General features: G+C 41.7%; 1 protein-coding gene across 2 annotated transcripts in view; it reads left to right on the forward strand.

Moving 5' to 3' along the window:
* Positions 1–17590, forward strand: part of GON4L (gon-4 like) — a 3426849-nt gene that overhangs the window by 3283022 nt on the left and 126237 nt on the right. For both annotated transcript variants that reach the window (XM_044080158.1, XM_044080159.1), the window contains one exon: positions 395–608. In XM_044080158.1, the coding sequence (XP_043936093.1) occupies positions 395–608 (214 nt within the window). The remainder of the gene's footprint in view (positions 1–394; positions 609–17590) is intronic.

Below are 17590 nucleotides of genomic sequence, written 5' to 3' on the forward strand. Positions count from 1 at the left end.
TGTTGTTGTTGTTGTGTCTTTCGGCTTTTCCCGGTTAGGGGTTGCCACAGCGGAACTCCGGTCCGCTAGATTGGTAGTTGATTTTTACGTGCCGAGTTACCAGCCCTGACGCACAACCTTCAACGAAGGTACGCCCATTCACGCATGTCTCCACGCAGAAGACGCTCTAGCTGAGAATCGAACCGTGAGAAAAAATGTCAGTCTTTTAACTTTTTTGCTAGAGACTATAATGTTTTCAATAAATGGTTGACCAGCTGGCTAGTTGTTCTCCCATACTTGTGTGAAAATGTCGGTTAGCCAATAAGACAGGCAGTACTTGTTTTTGACCCGTATTTACCAGTAACCAGTACTCTGACACTGGAACATCTTACAAATTATTTATTTTTCTTTGCAGACCTGTGATGCCAAGCCATACAAAAATAAGGAGACACAAGAGCTGACTAGTGGAAGTCCACAGGAAGAATGGAGCCCTCATACAGATGCAAGGGATTCTGGAATATGTGGAGACCTCACAAAAGAGTGTCAAGATGAGAGAGATAGCAGTATTTCAGAGGATGCAGATAGAAGGGGGACATCTGGTGACAGGGACATGTGCACCGAGTCATCAGGTATGTTATCAGTTAAAAGCAAAGAATTTGAACATTGTTTTTTCTGGCCTCATGTGTACCAATCATCAAGCCCTTGCTGAGACCCTGCTTATTCATTTCTCATTACTGGAGGGAGAGACACGTAGCAGTGTGGCCATCATCCCAACACCCAAAAGGGATTTTCATTTTTTTCCCCATAGGTTCTATTTTCAAACTCTTAATATATGGGCCTTGAAACATGATTGCTATAATCCAGTGCTGACATTTTGTACTTCCCATATATGTAACCAGAATTACTTTTGAAGAAATGTAATAACTGATTTTTCTAAGCAGAAAATACAGGGTTCATCTGGGATTGAAACCCAAGACTTGTCTATCCCAAAGCAAGAATTGTGCCCCAAGACCTATGAGCCACCTACTCTTCAGGCAGGTTATGTACACACTTGCAGATGCAGGGGCCTCCTATGCTGCACTTTCCTGTATGAGTGTGCATTCTTGCACATACTCCCTGAAGTCTCCCTTGTGGCTACAGCTTTTCCAGGCATTCATCTCCAGTGCATACTCTGCATGTCATGAACTTCTCTCTCTCGCTCTCTCCAGTAGATGTCAGTATTGCAGTGGGTCAAACTGCATGCCCCCCCCCAAGGATGGGCAAGCCAGCATTAGCTGCTCATATCCATTCATTAAGTCAGATGCTCCAGTATTTAGAGTACTAGTTGATTGTAGATAATCTGGGTCACAGGGCTTTATCCCTCTGTGTTGTGAAGCTCACTAAACTGTTAAAGTTGTTCATGTGTCTGTCAATAGATTGTTAAAAATAAATTGGCAGGTGCAATGCTAACATGATTTTTTCCCCCAAATTTAGGTGAATTAATCAGGCTTTCTATTTACTGTGACTATCAGCAACCTGTCTTATTCAGCTGACAGTAGTTTCAAACTGTTTGGTCATTGTTCTAAGTTTAGACTGTCTTTTCCCTTCTTAGACGCATGTTTTTACCAAAATCCTTTAATGCGTCTCTACTGGTTGTGGATTATCCCTGGTTTAAATGTTATATACCTTACATATATTGTTTCACATGCACATAGTACTTACTGGCAAAGTTGTATATATTCGCTTGTTTTAAATGACAATATCCACAAAGGTTCCACTCTTGAATTACCCCCTTAATCTCCTTTAGATGCAGTGACATCACTGACCTGATCCTTGCCCTTGTAGACTGCCTCGATTCATGCCATCAGCATTTCCTTTTTTTTTTTTTTTTTTGCACTTGGTGTTTTTGACCAAATTGCAACTTTTAAATAACTTAAATTCCACTTTGATTTTTGCAGTTAATTTCCAAGCTCAAAGCACCACTGCATTACCATGGATTGGCACGTAAAAATCCTTCTGCTGTAATTTATAGTGTCTCAAGACTTATTGCAGTAGTCATTTGTTCTTTTGTCCTTGTACAGTGTCACATTTTAGCCAATGCATGACCAGAAACAGCCATCCAGAGACTTCAGGTTATGATCAGTGGCTCATGCTGACTTATTGACTGACATTTCAGGTATCTTATTCAGCAGCCTTATCTGTATCTTCTGGCTTATTCATAAAAAAATAAAAAAAAATGTGTAGTAAACCTGCCTCAGTGTGGAACAAAGCTCAGGTCTTTTCTTTTACTGTCCATCCTCCTCCTTTTACTGCTAACCTTTTCACCAGAACCACCTGTAGCACCAGTCGATCAACCTTTATTTTCTGCAGGACCAAAGAAATTTCTTGGCATGTGACGTTTTCTGAGATGCGTGCCTATTTTTACCTTTAACATATCACATTGCATTATTTAAAAACAAGGGCAAAGTCCAGTTTACATGACTGTTGGACCTTTTTAACACATTTATCTATAGTCTTTGTCAGTATTTTGTTGAAAATGATCACTACTGTGCCTTTTAAACTTTGGTCAAGAATTCTTGTACAGCATGTGAAGTCTTTTGGTTTGTCAGAATAACACTGAGACCCTGAACAATTGTTTTAACCTCCTTGAGAACTAAATAAAAGTAAACTATGTAAAATAAATGTGCACCACATAGCATTTGAGTTTCCTGCATATAAATCCTTAAGGATGAAGTGGCAATTTTAGGCATACTATATGTATCCTGAACAAGTGTGCAATTCCCTGAACTTGTAAAAATCATCAGTGAGTGATTGTGACATTCATTGTTGCATATAGACAAGCACAGTCATTTCACTGCCTCCAAATGCCGTAGTGTTTTATATTGTTTCTGTTAAATGGTGAATGTATGGTTTATTTTCAAAGTATGGAAACTAGATTGTATCTTAAAACAATAGTAAAAATCACATACAGTTTTACATAAAAGTGACTTTTTTGTTACTGTACATCTCTGTACTAAACGGGAAACTCTTAGTGGCAGAATGGAAGTCTTAAGGCAGTTTTTATTGAAGGCTGCAAGTATAATCCTTAAAGGTTTTGTCAGGAATTGTCAAAAAGTGACTGAAATATTGTCTTCTGCATGTAGTCACTGTATGTTGGCTTGCATATTTATTTTCTTGTGATTGCAGTGTCTGGATGGCTCAGGTGACAGATGAGGTTTGAATCCCTCTACTTCCAATCAGTGTAGGTTTGCCAGTGCTGGAGTTTGACTTCCACAACTACCAACCAATATACAAGTGCTTGTATGTGGAGGGGGCTTACACTAATAGGTCACCTGCTTATATGAGAAACGAGGTCTGTGGTGCTTGTATCTGCCCACAAATAGGTTTTAATGGCTACCAGAGGGATGATCTCTCAAGTCATAATACCAGCACCCAACAGGTTAAAATAAAAATTATGCACAAAGATCATTCTGTAATCAGCTCATCAAATTGCAGCATGGCCTCAAGGTCATACAAGGAATACTCAGTGTTGGCCTGAGTATGCATTTCTAACATCCACACCCAACCTAGGACTTCACACTGGCCACTCACCAAGCTTTTTGGCTTTCACCCAAGGCCACTTTCTCGCCACTCTTTGAACTTTAGTACCTTCCAGTCTCCTTTACGTAAGGTAACTGCCTTTCAAACACATTGTTACACATGTACACACATTTATGCAGTATTGGACTGATATTTTCAAATAAAAATGTGATGTTTAATGTATGTAAGTGGAAAAATGTTAATGTGGTTTGTCTTCTTTTCTGTTAATGTCTTCCTGCCTATGTCTTTAGTCATAATTTAGTAAAGGTGTTAAAAATTGTTACGCACACAATTAAAATTTCCAAGGAAGGCTGGTAGAGTTCTCAATTTTCCCACAGCTTTCTTCCTGTCAGGGTAAATTTGTCACCAGCCTAGCCTATTGGGCTAGGACTAGTGAGCTACAGAGCTATTCTTGATCAGTAGACACACTCTTATCCCCTTTGCAGACTAGCAATTGGCATTGTGGAACACGGCCTTGACTTATCAAGTACAACTACAAGCGCAATTCCTGCCAGGAAAACTGAATACTCTGGCAGACGAACTAAGCAGAAATCTCATGGACCCACATGAATGGAAAATGGAACCACGGATTTTCAACATGTTGACACGCAAATGGGGGAGGCCAGGCATAGATCTTTTTGCCTCACCCCAGAACTATCAGTTGGACAAATGTTGCACAAGAACTCATCACAAAAAAAGCCTGGAAAGTGGATGCTCTATCCTTCAGCTGAAAAAAACTATCAGTCTGTGCCTTTCCCCCTCTGCCTCTGCTCTCCAAAGTTCTACTAAAAGTCAGACAGGACAAACCACAAATGATTTTGATTGCTCCAGACTGGCGTCGCCAACACTGGTACCCACTCCCGCATAATGTGTCACACCTTCCACCGTGGCACCTACCTCAGACACCTTACTTACTGTCTCAGCAGAGCAACCAAATTCTGCACACTCAGCTCCAAACTTTAAATCTTGCAGCATGGCTAATCACCTAAATTCACCCTTAGCATCCCTCAGCAAATCTGTGATGGATGCCATTTTGGAGGCAAGAAGGCCTAGTACTAGAAAATCTTATGCTGACAAATGGAAAAGATTATGTGCCTGGAATCAATCTCAAGGGTTAAGCACAGCAGTGCCCAACATTTCTCAGACTTTACAATACTTAACTGAGATGCTTCACAAGGGCCTGTCCTTTTCATCCATAAAAATCCATGCCTCAGCCATTTCAGCTCATTACAACACAGAACCTCCCCTCTGCTTTCAGCCTCTGCTAAAGCAGCATCTCAGAGGGGCCAAAAATTTAAGACCACCCAGGAGAGTGCCAACCCCTAGCTGGGACCTCAATTTTGTATTGGAAAAAGTCACTCTCCCTCCTTTCGAGCCAGCTGCTACTGCAGACTTAAAATTTTTCTCCTAGAAAACAGCTTTCCTTGTAGCAGTCACTTCATCTAGAAGGATTTCCAAATTACAGGCCCTTATGGCAGCCTTTCATCATTTTTCATGCGGACAGGCTATCTTTCAGGACCAATCCATCCTTCATGTCTAAGGTGGTATCCAATGTGGCTCTTAATCAGACCATTCATTTGCCAATTTTCTTTCCCAAGCCACAGAACAAGGAGGAGCGGATTCTGCATTCATTGGATGTACACAGACAACTTAGATTTTACTTAAACAGGGCAAAATCTCAAAGAAAATCTGAACTGCTGCTGGTGACATTTGCTGCAGGAGCAGAGGGGAAGGCTATTTCGAAGCAAACCATTTCCAAATAGATAAGCCATTGTATTCGTTTTTGCTATATGCACCATGGAAAAACTATCCCCCAGGGGATCAGATCCCATTCTACCACCTTTCTCAGAAGTGTTCCTACCAGGGACATTCTAGAAGCTGCTACCTGGAGCTCAGTTCATACGTTCACCAATCAGTACCATTTACCACTTTTCTCTAAATCCAGAGCTGGCTTTGCCACTGCTGTCCTGCAGGGCCTTATAGCTGGTCCTAATGCTGTATAATTCCCTCCACCCAACCATAGCTTTGGGAATCTACCCAAATATAATGACTGCAACAGTGAAACACGAAGAACGTAGTACAGTTGTGTACACTTACCATAAATGTAGATGTTTGAGAGTGTTCACTGTTGCAATTTTGGTTACCCTCCCTCCAGCCCCCTATTTTTCTCTGGCTATACCTCTACTTTCTTTCACTATGCTTAAAAGCCCTTTTGGTGTATTTGCTTTTGGGATTGGATGTATATTTTTTGTGTTTTTTTAATTCTATTTGCTTCCCATTCGGGGGGCACCTGACATCTGGGGCAAGAAAATCTGATGTAATTGCATCGGCTGCATGTTTTTTACCCTTGATGACCTGACGTCATGGAAGAAGGGACAGCAACCGACACAGGACCCAAAACTTTGTTAATCAGGCCGACTGAGGGAACCTGCCAGCAGATTATCCAAATGTAATGACTGCAACAGTGAATACAGTCGAACATCTACATTTATGGTAAGTGTACACAACTGTACTTTCTGTGTACATGAGGCAGTTGGAACTTTGCCTCAGGATGCCCAAATTCACCAGCTGTACTGGAGAGTACACCTGAAATTGCCCTTTGGTCATGCCTGAATAGTAGTGTGAGCTGCTTAGTCGCTTGGTTGGTGAGGGGTGAATAAAGAGTCTTGCCCTGCTGGGCAGTCAAGTGTCAGGGTATATTAGTGCTTGCTATTAGGTCTGACCGAGTGCTGGGCTGTAGGATATTTTTGAGTGCTTAGGTTGAGAGTTAGACTAGTTTCAAGGGAAAAACTGAAGAGGAGACTTAGTGGAGCCGGGAATAATTTAACCCTAGTTAACCGGTACTGCCCGGCCCACAAAGCCATGCAAATGCGGTTTTTATAGCAAAGAAATGAAAGAGATAGAAATTAGCCCAAAATGGCCAATAAACTACTAACTTCTGGGCTGAAACCACTCCTCCAGGGACAGATAGGCTGCTCAAAGCTCCCCTCTCTCACATTTGAACAGAGAAACTTCCTTCAATCCAAGTAAGGTATGGGCAACTCCGAAACTTGTAACACAGCCCTGATTTCAGCTCTAGCCTGAAAACTGGACCATACTAGCTTAGAAAGGTGGGAAACAATAATTTTTTTGTTTGTTTTTTTGTTTTGAAAAGATAAGGCAAAAACAGTAAAAAAAAATACACTTAAAACAGCTTTAAACGACTACAAACTATCAGAAAAGGCTATCACAATTTAGTGTGTAGCCTACAACAGTTAAACAAATTATTTAAACAAAAAACAACTTTTTTTAAAAGTGCAGGCAGTCAAATAAGTACAATATGTGAAAAAAACAAGCTTTTGAATATCAATAAACGCTGGAAAATCAGCGTTTAGGCAGAAAACAGTTAGGTACAGCAAGAAATTACAGAAAACTGATACTTAATCACTCCAAAGTCTCTCTTCTAAGCTAGAAGGCTTCTATCAGTTTAAGGCTTTCTAGTGCTTCCCAGTAGGTTAGTTACAGGATAGCTGGGAAACAAGCACAGATGTTGACTTTTAAACCAGAAAGTTGAAAGAGATGGACAAACTGTCCAAATGGTCAATAAACTACAATTTCTGGGCCAAGAACCTCTTCTCTCGTGGTAGACAGGCTACCTAGTGCTTACCACTCCCACTGATAAGCTAGAAGGCTTTCCTCCGACACAGAAAGGCTTGCGGCGCTCAGAAGCTTACCAACAGTCCTGGATACAGTAACTGTGTATCTAGACTAGGCTAGTTACAGGAAAGGTGGGAAACGAGCGCAAGTGTGGCTTTTAAACCAGAAAGTTGAAAGCGATGGAAAAAAATTGCCCAAACGGCCAGTAGCTACAATTTCTGGAGCAGGGACCACTCCTCTTGTGGTAGATAGGATACCTAATTCTTACCACTCCCACTGATAAGCTAGAAGGCTTCCCTCCAACACAGAAAGGCTTGTGGAGCTCAGAAGCTTATAACAATCCTGGATACAGCAACTCTGTAACCGGACTAGGCTAGTTATGGGAAAGATGGGAAACGGGCGCAAGTGCAGCTTTCAAACCAGAAAGTTGAAAGAGATGGAAAAAACTGCTCAAACAGCCAATAGCTACAATTTCTGGAACAGGGACCACTCCTCTTGTGGGTAGACAGGCTACCTAATGCTTACCACTCCCACTGATAAGCTAGAAGGCTTCCCTCCAACACGGAAAGGCTTGGGGGCTGAGACGCTTACAAAGAGTCCTGGATACAGCAAATCTGTACCTGGACTAGACTAGTAACAAGAAAGGCAAGAAACAAGTGCAAACTAAATCAGAAGGTTGAAAGAGATGGAAAAGCTTCCCAAACGGCCAATAAACTATAATTTCTGGGCCAGAAAGCACTCCTCCTGTGTTACATAGGTTACCTAGTACCTACCACTCCCACTGATAAGCTAGAAGGCTTCTATCCAACACAGAGGGGCTTGGGGGGCTCAGAAGCTTACCAACAGTCCTGCATACAGCAAATCTGTACCTGGACTACACTAGTTACAGGAATGGTGGGGACCAAACGCAAACATGGGCTTTTAAACCAGAAAGTTGAAAGAGATGGAAAAACTGCCCAAATGGCCAATGAACTACAATTTCTTTGCCTTCTACCTGCCCTGCACTAGCCAATCTAGTGACACCTTACACACCAAATCGATCCCTACAGTCAGAAGGAAAAAAATCTCTTAGCTATCTCAAAACTACAAAAGAAAACCAGGTAACTCTATATTCATAGTCTGTCTCTGTACTATGGAATTCACTACCTCTGGCTACCAGATCTATGCCTGTACATGGCTGTGCTCCTGCATATAGCCTGCCTAATGCTCATCTCTTCCTCTTCTTCTACACTAGCGTCATTCTCCTCTTCTGTCCCATTTCACTCCCTCACAGTCTGCAAGCTCTTAAGGCTCTCCTAACTCCTCCTTTGTTTCGATGCCATATCCTTAAACTACTGCTCAGGCTGTAATGCCTCTGTTCTTAACTCTCTCACTATCTTTGTGCATCACTAACCTTTTGGCTATTATTTTCGTAACTGAAACCAACATTCTATTTTTTCATGTACTATAGCAGCCAGTGTCATACATGGCACTACCTATATACTATTTTTGTACACTATCTACTCATAGGCTATGTATATGGTGAGAGTGACTATAATTGTCTAATGTTTCAACCCTATAGAATAGTTTATATTCTTTCAACTTATTTTTGTACAGTATTTCTCATTTGTATTGTATTGTATTGTACTGTATTTGTATTGTACTGTATGTGGAGCTTTTCTCCCAGGGCCTGTGCTGAAAACGGGTTCTGTAGACCCAGTCAGACCACCCCAGTAAACAAATGTCAAATAAATAAATAATAAATACATTTGTTCATAATTAGGGATATAGTTTATCCTGGTGTTGAGCAAGAATAGAGCCTGCTCCTTAATATCATCTAACCAGGCTAAGTCAAACTCAGAGAATACTGAAGCCTTAACTGAGCTAAGCTGCCAGCAGACTCTGCAGGCAGAAAACAGAACAGTAACTGATAGATATTCCCACAGCAGGGTCTACAGGAGGACTGACTTGATACAGTTGATGTTCATCGTGTTACACTGCTGCAGTCATCTCACTTGGGTTATCCTGCCGTCAGGCGGTCCCACAGTCGGCCCGAGTTCCAAAGTCTTGGTCCGGCGTCGGTCGCTGTCACTTCTTCCCTGACGTCAGTGCACCAGGGGTATATAAGATGCAGCCAACGCCATTTTCTTCAGTCTTTCTTGCCGCGCGGTTCCCGAAGCAAAAGCAGTTCGCAAGTGCCGGTCGGCCGACTCCTGAGATTTTCATTCCGAATCCAGAACCGAAGTCTTCAACAAAGCTAAGTACCCCGTTGGGGAAACTTTTTCTTGCCTCAGATCGATGTCAGTAAAAGTTATTAATTGTATTTCTTGTGGGAAGCAAATACCTTATAAGGATTTCCACTCCTATTGTATCCCATGCCTAGGCCCAGACCACGACATCACTGGTTGTCGGTTTTGTGCTAGGTTTAACAAGCGCACTATTAAACGTCGGTTTGATTTTACCCGACATTATTTTGGAAAAAAATTCAGTTACACCATGCCATTGGAACAACCGACCGGAATACACAAAAAGCGCAAAGACAAGGACAGGCATCCAAGGTCCAAAACTGACTATGAAGCCTCTGCTAGACCAGTCGCTGGTTCTCCGATTTTTAGCGAGGCACCTTCGCAGTCCCTGACGACCGCTTGTTCGGAACCACAGGCCGCCTCTGACTCCCACATGGAGATGGCTGGGCCTTCAGATACACCAGACTTGAGACCTACCGAGACTATCCTTTCTGAGGGCTCCGGAGTAGCTGAACAGCCCGCAGCCTCAGAGGTTGTTTTCAGGCCTACTCAGTTAACCATTAAACCTTCTGCTAAGTCTAAACCAAAGAAACAGCTTCAGCATTCACCAGCACAGGCCTCCATGCCTAAGAAACAGATGCTCAAAATGGCCGAAGACCTAATTACTCTGATCAGGGGGTCCCACCTTCCTCCTGATAAAAGGCCTAGATAGGATGTAGACTGACTCATCCGATCAGGTGTCCATCTCCTCTGATTCATCCTCAGACCTAGGATACTCTCTACCCCCTTATGAGGATTCTGATGCTGAGGAATCCATTCCTTCAGCCTCTCCTCCAGAGGACTACTCCTTTGGGGAAACCTTACATATCATGCGAGAGCATTTCCATTGGGAGGGCCAGGATTACTCAGAATCCAAGAAAAGGCTCAGAGATTTCCTTTTATTACCTCAACACAGACCCCTTGCTATTTCGCCAGTGTTAGATATTGTGGATGATGTGCATGCTGAATCCAGCTTAAATCCTGATTCTTTACCTCCAGCTCCAGTTAAGCCAGACAGATATTACAGAGTCCCTGGCTCTCACAAATTCCTTTATAAAAGCCCTGTTGCTGATCCTGAAAATATTTCCCAGGGTCCCAAAGGGGTAAAGGCCTCTACAGCAAAAAATCCAGTCCCCTCTGATAGAGATTCCAGGGCATTAGACAGATGGGGAAAGAAAGTATACACATCTGCAACGTTAGCAATGAGAGCACTAAATGGCCAGTTTCACATGCTTAAATGTCAGTAATATTTGATGTCTCAGTTGAAACAAAAAATGCTTCCAAATTCAGAACTTCCTAACTATAAGGAAATGCAGGATTTATTGCATGCAGCTGAACAAGTGGGAAAACATACTTTGCAATGTGGTTTTGATTTCTTAGAGGCCTTCTGTAGAGCAGCAGTTACAGGGTCTGTCATTAGAAGGCATGCTTGGTTAAAAGAACAGACCTGACCAGATCATGTTAAAGCAAAGTTATTGGATGCACCCTTGCAGCAGGATGTTTTATTTGGAGTTAAGGCAGAAGAGGTATTAAAGAAAATGGAGGATAAAGCAAAATCTATGCAAACAGTGAAGGATTTCTTACAGGTTCAGCCTCCTCGGTTTAGCAGAAATTGGCCAACAAAAAATTGGTCCTTTCCAGTTTCAGACAGACTTCAAAGGGGCAGATACAGATGTCCAAGTGGCAGAGGTCAACCACAAGGTAGTTACAGACCTCGACAATGGGGTACTCCAACCTAGAAAGAAGGGGAAGACAGGCCTCAACCTTATAAAAAGCAGACCCAATGACTTCCCACTACAGCTGCCAAACATCTCTCTCTTGGCAGCCCCCTTGAGGAGAAAACTAACACTTTTCAGTCACAATTGGCAGTTAATCACCAAAGACAAATGGGTTCTCAATATTGTGTCTGAAGGTTACAGGTTCCACTTTCACACTCTGCCAAGGTTAAAAGGAGTGCCAAATCTGCCACCAAATCAATGGGCAGAGACTAAGGCAGATTACAGCACTCATGGACATGAGAGCTATTCAAGAGGTACCAATACAGGAGCAAGGACAAGGATTTTACTCAAGTCTCTTTCTGGTTCCCAGAAAGGACAAAGCCTTTCTTCTCTAAATACTTACCTGGATGTTCCAAAATTCAAAATGCTGACACTTCAGCAGCTTCTTCCCATGCTGGGCAAGAAAGCTTGGCTCGTAACATGGAACCTCAAGGAGACATACCTGCATGTCCCTATCAGACAAAATTGCAGAAGATACCTCAGATTCTTAGCAGGTTCAATGCACTACCAATTCTCTGCACTGCCCTTTGGCTTATCTACTGCGCCCAGGGTCTTTACAAAATGCCTGGCACCAGTAATTGCATTTTGCAGACAAAAAGGAATTCAAATTTACCCATATTTGGACGACTGCCTTATTCAAGCAGAGAGCAAAGACATTCTTCTAAAGCATCTGGCGTTTGTAAAAAGACTGCTAATTTGCCTAGGGTACACAGTAAACGAAAAGAAATCAAAACTAGTGCCCTCACAAGAGAGAATATTCCTGGGTGCCAGCTTAAATACAATGCCCCAGATGGCTTACCTCACGCCAGACAAGAAAAGGCAACTGATACAATATTTCCAATTAATGGCAACAAAGACTCAACTCCCTGCAAGAAAAATTCTGCAGGCCTTGGGTTACATGGCATCTTGCATACTAATTCCATATGCAAAACTGCATATGAGGAAACTACAATGGTACCTAAAGAGTGTCTGGTCTCAACACTATCAAAGTTTGGAAGCAGTAATACCACTTATTCCTTGCCTTCAACAGGAGTTTCGGTGGTGGGCTCAAGCCTGTCACCTCAATAAGGGACAGCCTTTCACTCAACCCACAGCCAGGCAAACACTGACAACAGATGCTTCGGATTACGCCTGGGGAGCACACATGGCAGGAAAATGTATTCAGGGCAAGTGGAACGCAGAACAAAGGCATCTTCACATCAATCAAAAAGAGATGCTAGCTGTACAAAATGCCCTTAGAGCTTTTAAGGACCTTCTGGATCCAGGACAACTTCTAAGGACAGACAACACCACAGTTATGTGGTACATAAACAAGCAAGGGAGCACTCATTCATATCCCCTCTGCAGACAAGCCATGACCTATCAAGTTCATCTGCAAGCATAATTCCTGCCAAGAGAGAAAAACACACTGGCAGACGACTTAAGCAGAAACATCATGGATCCACACGAGTGGAAATTAAATCCACAAATGTTCAGGATGATAGCACAGAAATGGTGGAGCCCGGACATAGATCTGTTTGCATCCCTAATGAATCGCCAGCTTCAGAAATTCTGCACAAGGACTTACCACCCACAAGCATGGAAAGTGGATGCCCTCTCATTCAGCTGGAAAAACCTACAAGTATACACTTTCCCACCACTGCCTCTCCTTTCAAAGGTACTCATAAAAGCCAGACAAGAAAGGCCAAAGATGATCCTGATTGCCCCGGACTGGCCACGCCAGCACTGGTACCCAATCTTAAAGAACTTAGCACAAGGACTACCATGGATTTTGCCTCAAATTTCACAACTTCTGACTCAGCAAAACAATCAGATACTGCACGGCCAGCTCAAGACTTTAAACTTGGCTGCATGGCAAATTCCTTAGTCAAGCAAACAATGCCTCTCTCCAAAGCTGTTATGGATGTCATTCTGGAGGCCAGGAGGCCTAGTACCAGGAAAGCATATTCGAATAAATGGAAGAGATTCTGTGCCTGGTACCAGGTTCACAACCTTGACCCTCTTGTCCCAAATATTCCTCAGATACTACAATACTTGACTGAGATGCTGGACAAGGGCCTCTCCTTTTCATCCATTAAGATCCATGCCTCTGCCATCTCTGCTAATTACAACACGGATCCACCTATCTTTTCTCATCCTTTGGTAAAACAGTACCTCAGAGGGGCTAAAAACATAAGACCACCCCATAGAGCACCAACTCCAACTTGGGATCTCAACTTTGGGAGAAATTAACTTTACCTCCTTTTGAGCCAGCTAACTCAGCAGACTTAAAATATGTCTCTTGGAAAACTGCTCTGCTCCTGGCAATAACCTCAGCACAAAGAATTTCAGAATTACAGGCACTAATGGCAGTAGAACCCTTCATCATATTCCACCAAGACAGGGTGTCTTTAAGAACAAACCCTACTTTTATGCCAAAGGTGGTATCAAGTGTGACTCTGAACCAAACTATTCACTTGCCAACTTTTTATCCAAATCCACAGAATAAAGGGGAGAGACTACTGCATTCCTTGGACATACACAGGCAGTTACGCTTCTACTTGGACAAAACTAAGGCTTTCAGAAAAACTGAGCAATTGTTTGTATCATATGCTGCAGGAACACAGGGAAAAGCCATTTCAAAACGGACCATTTCAAAATGGGTAGGCCATTGCATACATTTCTGCTATACACATCATGGGAAAACTGCACCTAACAACATTAGGTCTCATTCCATCAGGGCAGCAGTCACTTCAAATGCCTACCTCAGAGGAGTAACTACCAAGGACATTTTGGAAGAAGCAACTTGGAGTTCTGTACATATCTTCACCAAGCATTACCATCTGCCTCTTTACTCTAAATCCAGAGCTGGCTTTGCCACTGCAGTTCTGCAAGGCCTTATAGCCACCCCTAATGCCTTTTAGAACCAGCCACCCTACCTCTGCTTTGGGATTCTACCCAAGTGTGATGACTGCAGCAGTGTAACACGATGAACATAGTACAGTTTTGTACCTACCATAAATGTAGATGTTCGAGTGTATACACTGCTGCAGTCCAGGTTACCCTCCCTCCTTCCCCTCTTACTTGCTGTTACTTACCCTGGTATTCTACCCTTGCTGCCTATAGGAAGTATTTGCTGGTGACATAAAGTATTTGATTGCTTTCCTTATGTATGTTTTATTAGCAATTTACATTGCCTACCTTTTTGGGGCCACCTGACATCTGGGGCAAGAAAAACTGAAGAAAATGGCGTCGGCTGCATCTTATATACCCCTAGCACACTGACGTCAGGGAAGAAGCGACAGCGACCGACGCCGAACCAAGACTTTGGAACTCGGGCCGACTGCGGGACCGCCTGACGGCAAGATAACCCAAGTGTGATGACTGCAGCATTGTATACACTCAAACATCTACATTTATGGTAGGTACAAAGCTGTACTTTTCAGCTCAAAATGTCTTAAAGTATTATTTTCCCACTGGTGCCAGTTTTTGTCACACCTTAACAAAAGATAAACAGAGGGTTTCACATATTGCCAGAGAGTGCTTGCATCCGACCCTTACCTAAGAGTTTCTTGGTATAATCTTTGTTTACAGTCTTCCTGCTGTTACAGGCAAGTAGTTCATTTTTGAATCAGAAACATATCTGCACTTATGAATTTTACAGCAGAATATGCATGCAGGTTTTATACATATTTTCTGTATTTTGTAACAGAGCAAATCCAATTTTCCCATCTCTGTTAAAGCATCTTTTAAGTGGAATTCCACAATGCAGTTTCATCTGAAGATCTCACAGACCTTAAATACAGCTTATAAATGTAGTATACCCTAAACTAAGAAAAAAAAAGATGTACTAGCATTGCATTTTATGTTAGTTTTATCCCCCTTAGTGGTGTAGTCATTACCTGGATACAGTATATTAAATTGTGTGCATCACTTCCTTTCAAGATAAGGAATGCGTATTTTACACTATTGACAATATATTGGAGCTAGAAGTCATCAGTTTTCTTTCAATGAAAAGATTATGCCACAACAAATATAAAGAGAGTACTCAAATGATTGTCGGTTTTGCTGTTGGGATGTATGTAAATCTTTACAGGTATAATGGCATTAGTGGGTGTGTCATTTACCATACCACTGAGTTGTTTACCAAGAACTAAAGAGTCAAAAGGTCACACAAACAAACCAATGAGTAAAAACTGTAAGAAAAACCTAGCCCAGCTAGAATTTTCACTGTGTGGTACCTTAAACCTGCTGTAATAGAGGATATAAAGTGCTTCAGCTATATGGCTTCTGAATGTCCATGACTTTTTTTTCTTTTTTAAATCTTTATGGATACATTCACACCAATAAAGCCAAACCCCACTGGAGTCGCTTATATTTTGATTAGTTTATATTCTTCTCTTTTCTTTATGATTTTAAACCTTTTGTATTGTTTGCAGCATTGCTACAAACTAAGAAAAGTGCATCATCCTGTTTGACCAGCATTCAGGTATATTTATTTTTGATGTAGAGCAAGACACCTCCACCTTTAGTCCCTACTTATGTAGTAGCTGGTCTAAATGTGTGGAAGGCATTATAGTCTTGCATTGCCCTCTGTTTTCACAGTGGCTTTAAGTCATGTCTCAGTGACTGCACTGATGTCAGCGTTCTCTAGGGTAAAGAGAACTTATAGGGAGTGGAGTTCTTGTTTAGCCTCCTAGCATTGAGTAGTAACATCTGTAGATTTTCTTGATTTTTATTTGCTGTGTTGGAAGTATTTTCAGTTTGGCATCACCCAAAAAGGCATTGTGGGGGAGGATAATGTTTTTCATTTAGTTTAAGGCCTTTTTTTTATAAGTCATGCATGTGCATATTCCAGGCCTTGCTATAGCTGTTTGTATCACTGGATGAGAAGGAAACCATGCCCTCCATAACTGTGATCCAGTGCTTTTGGTTACCTTTTCAAAGAAGTCTGTGAGATTAAAGAGGCAGGATTTTCTTTGACAAAGTGGAATTTATGGGGGCCCAGGGTTAAAAGAGATTTTCAATGCCCATATTAATGATTTCTAAAGTCATACACCCCATAACTTTTTACTAATGTAAATATGCACTCCTATTTTTTTCCCTTTCTCCCTTCTCTCTTTCTCCTCGTAGGCACTGCAATATAAAATAAAAAAAAGATCTGGTTAAAAAGAGCATGACAAAAGAAAAAAAATAGCATGCCTTTTCTCATTTTTGCATGGGGGAATGACTGGACTAAGGCCATTCGCTTAATCTAGTAACAAGTTTTAACAGAAGGCAAGTAAATGAAAAAGAATATTAAATATTATAAGGCTTTTTTTCTAGTAAACAGTTTTGTGTCCGGTTCTCGTGTCTCTAGCAGAAAATCTGATAGAGAGAAATGCCTTGGGAAAATGTTTTCTGAAATCATTCAAGTGTTCTCCCAGCCGAGAGAGAGCTGTAAAGATAAGACAGAACCAGACAGCTCTTATTAGAACCACAGGCTGTACCATGCGTGTTAGCATGGATAACCTTTCATCTGATGTTGTTAATCTTCTTTCCATTCATCACTGATGGGGTTCGGCTCCAAGATCTTGGAACCAAGTCGGCCTATTACCAAGCTTGTGTCAGCCAAAAAAACTCTTGAGCTAAGTCTCTACCGAAAATGCCCTTCTCCCTGTTACCACAGATCTTGTTTGCCGCATAGCCGTATTTCAGCAGAGCTCTCAGCTAAGTGAAATCTTTTCTGATATTTGTGAAAAATCTTTTGGATATCTTCATATTTTACTAGACCATTAGTATTGCTAGTGTAGTTTCTTCTGTCTAACCTTATTCTTTCCACTCTACCTGTTGTTACCGTTGGTAAACCTCAAGTACCATTGTTGGTACAGCCTTTTCCTTTGCCCGTGTGGTATTTCTTCAATACCATATTGATATTGTTTCTCCTGTTTAATCTGTTAGCTTTTATCTTTATTCATGTGTTTCACTTTTTTCTCTTCATACAAGTGTATTGCTATATTGCTGATATTTTGTGATTTTTTTTTTTTTTTTTGAACAGAGTTGAATTCATTATAGTTGGATTGTACAATTGGCTGTGATGGTTTTTTTCTACCAAGATGTCAGATAAGGGTACTTCAGGCTTTAAGCATTGTACTTCTTGTAAAGGCAAGTTACCTAACATTGTATACGGTTTGGGAGTGCCCCACCTTTCAGTGCAGCCTCCGTGTGATATTTGTCAGAGTTTCAGCAAACGCACTCTTAATGAGCGCAAAAATAAACTCATTCTGATGGGGTTACTCAAGTCTCCCTTCTCAGAGGCCATTTCTATGATGGAAGTCTCAACCCCTCTTTGTAAGGACAAAGAGAGATCCTATTCTGTTCCTTCTTCACCATTGGGTGATCAGAGCAAGCCTGGGA

Source organism: Protopterus annectens, chromosome 8.part0 (genome assembly GCF_019279795.1).
Source record: "Protopterus annectens isolate FY-2018-M chromosome 8.part0, PAN1.0, whole genome shotgun sequence".
NCBI lineage: Eukaryota > Metazoa > Chordata > Ceratodontiformes > Protopteridae > Protopterus > Protopterus annectens.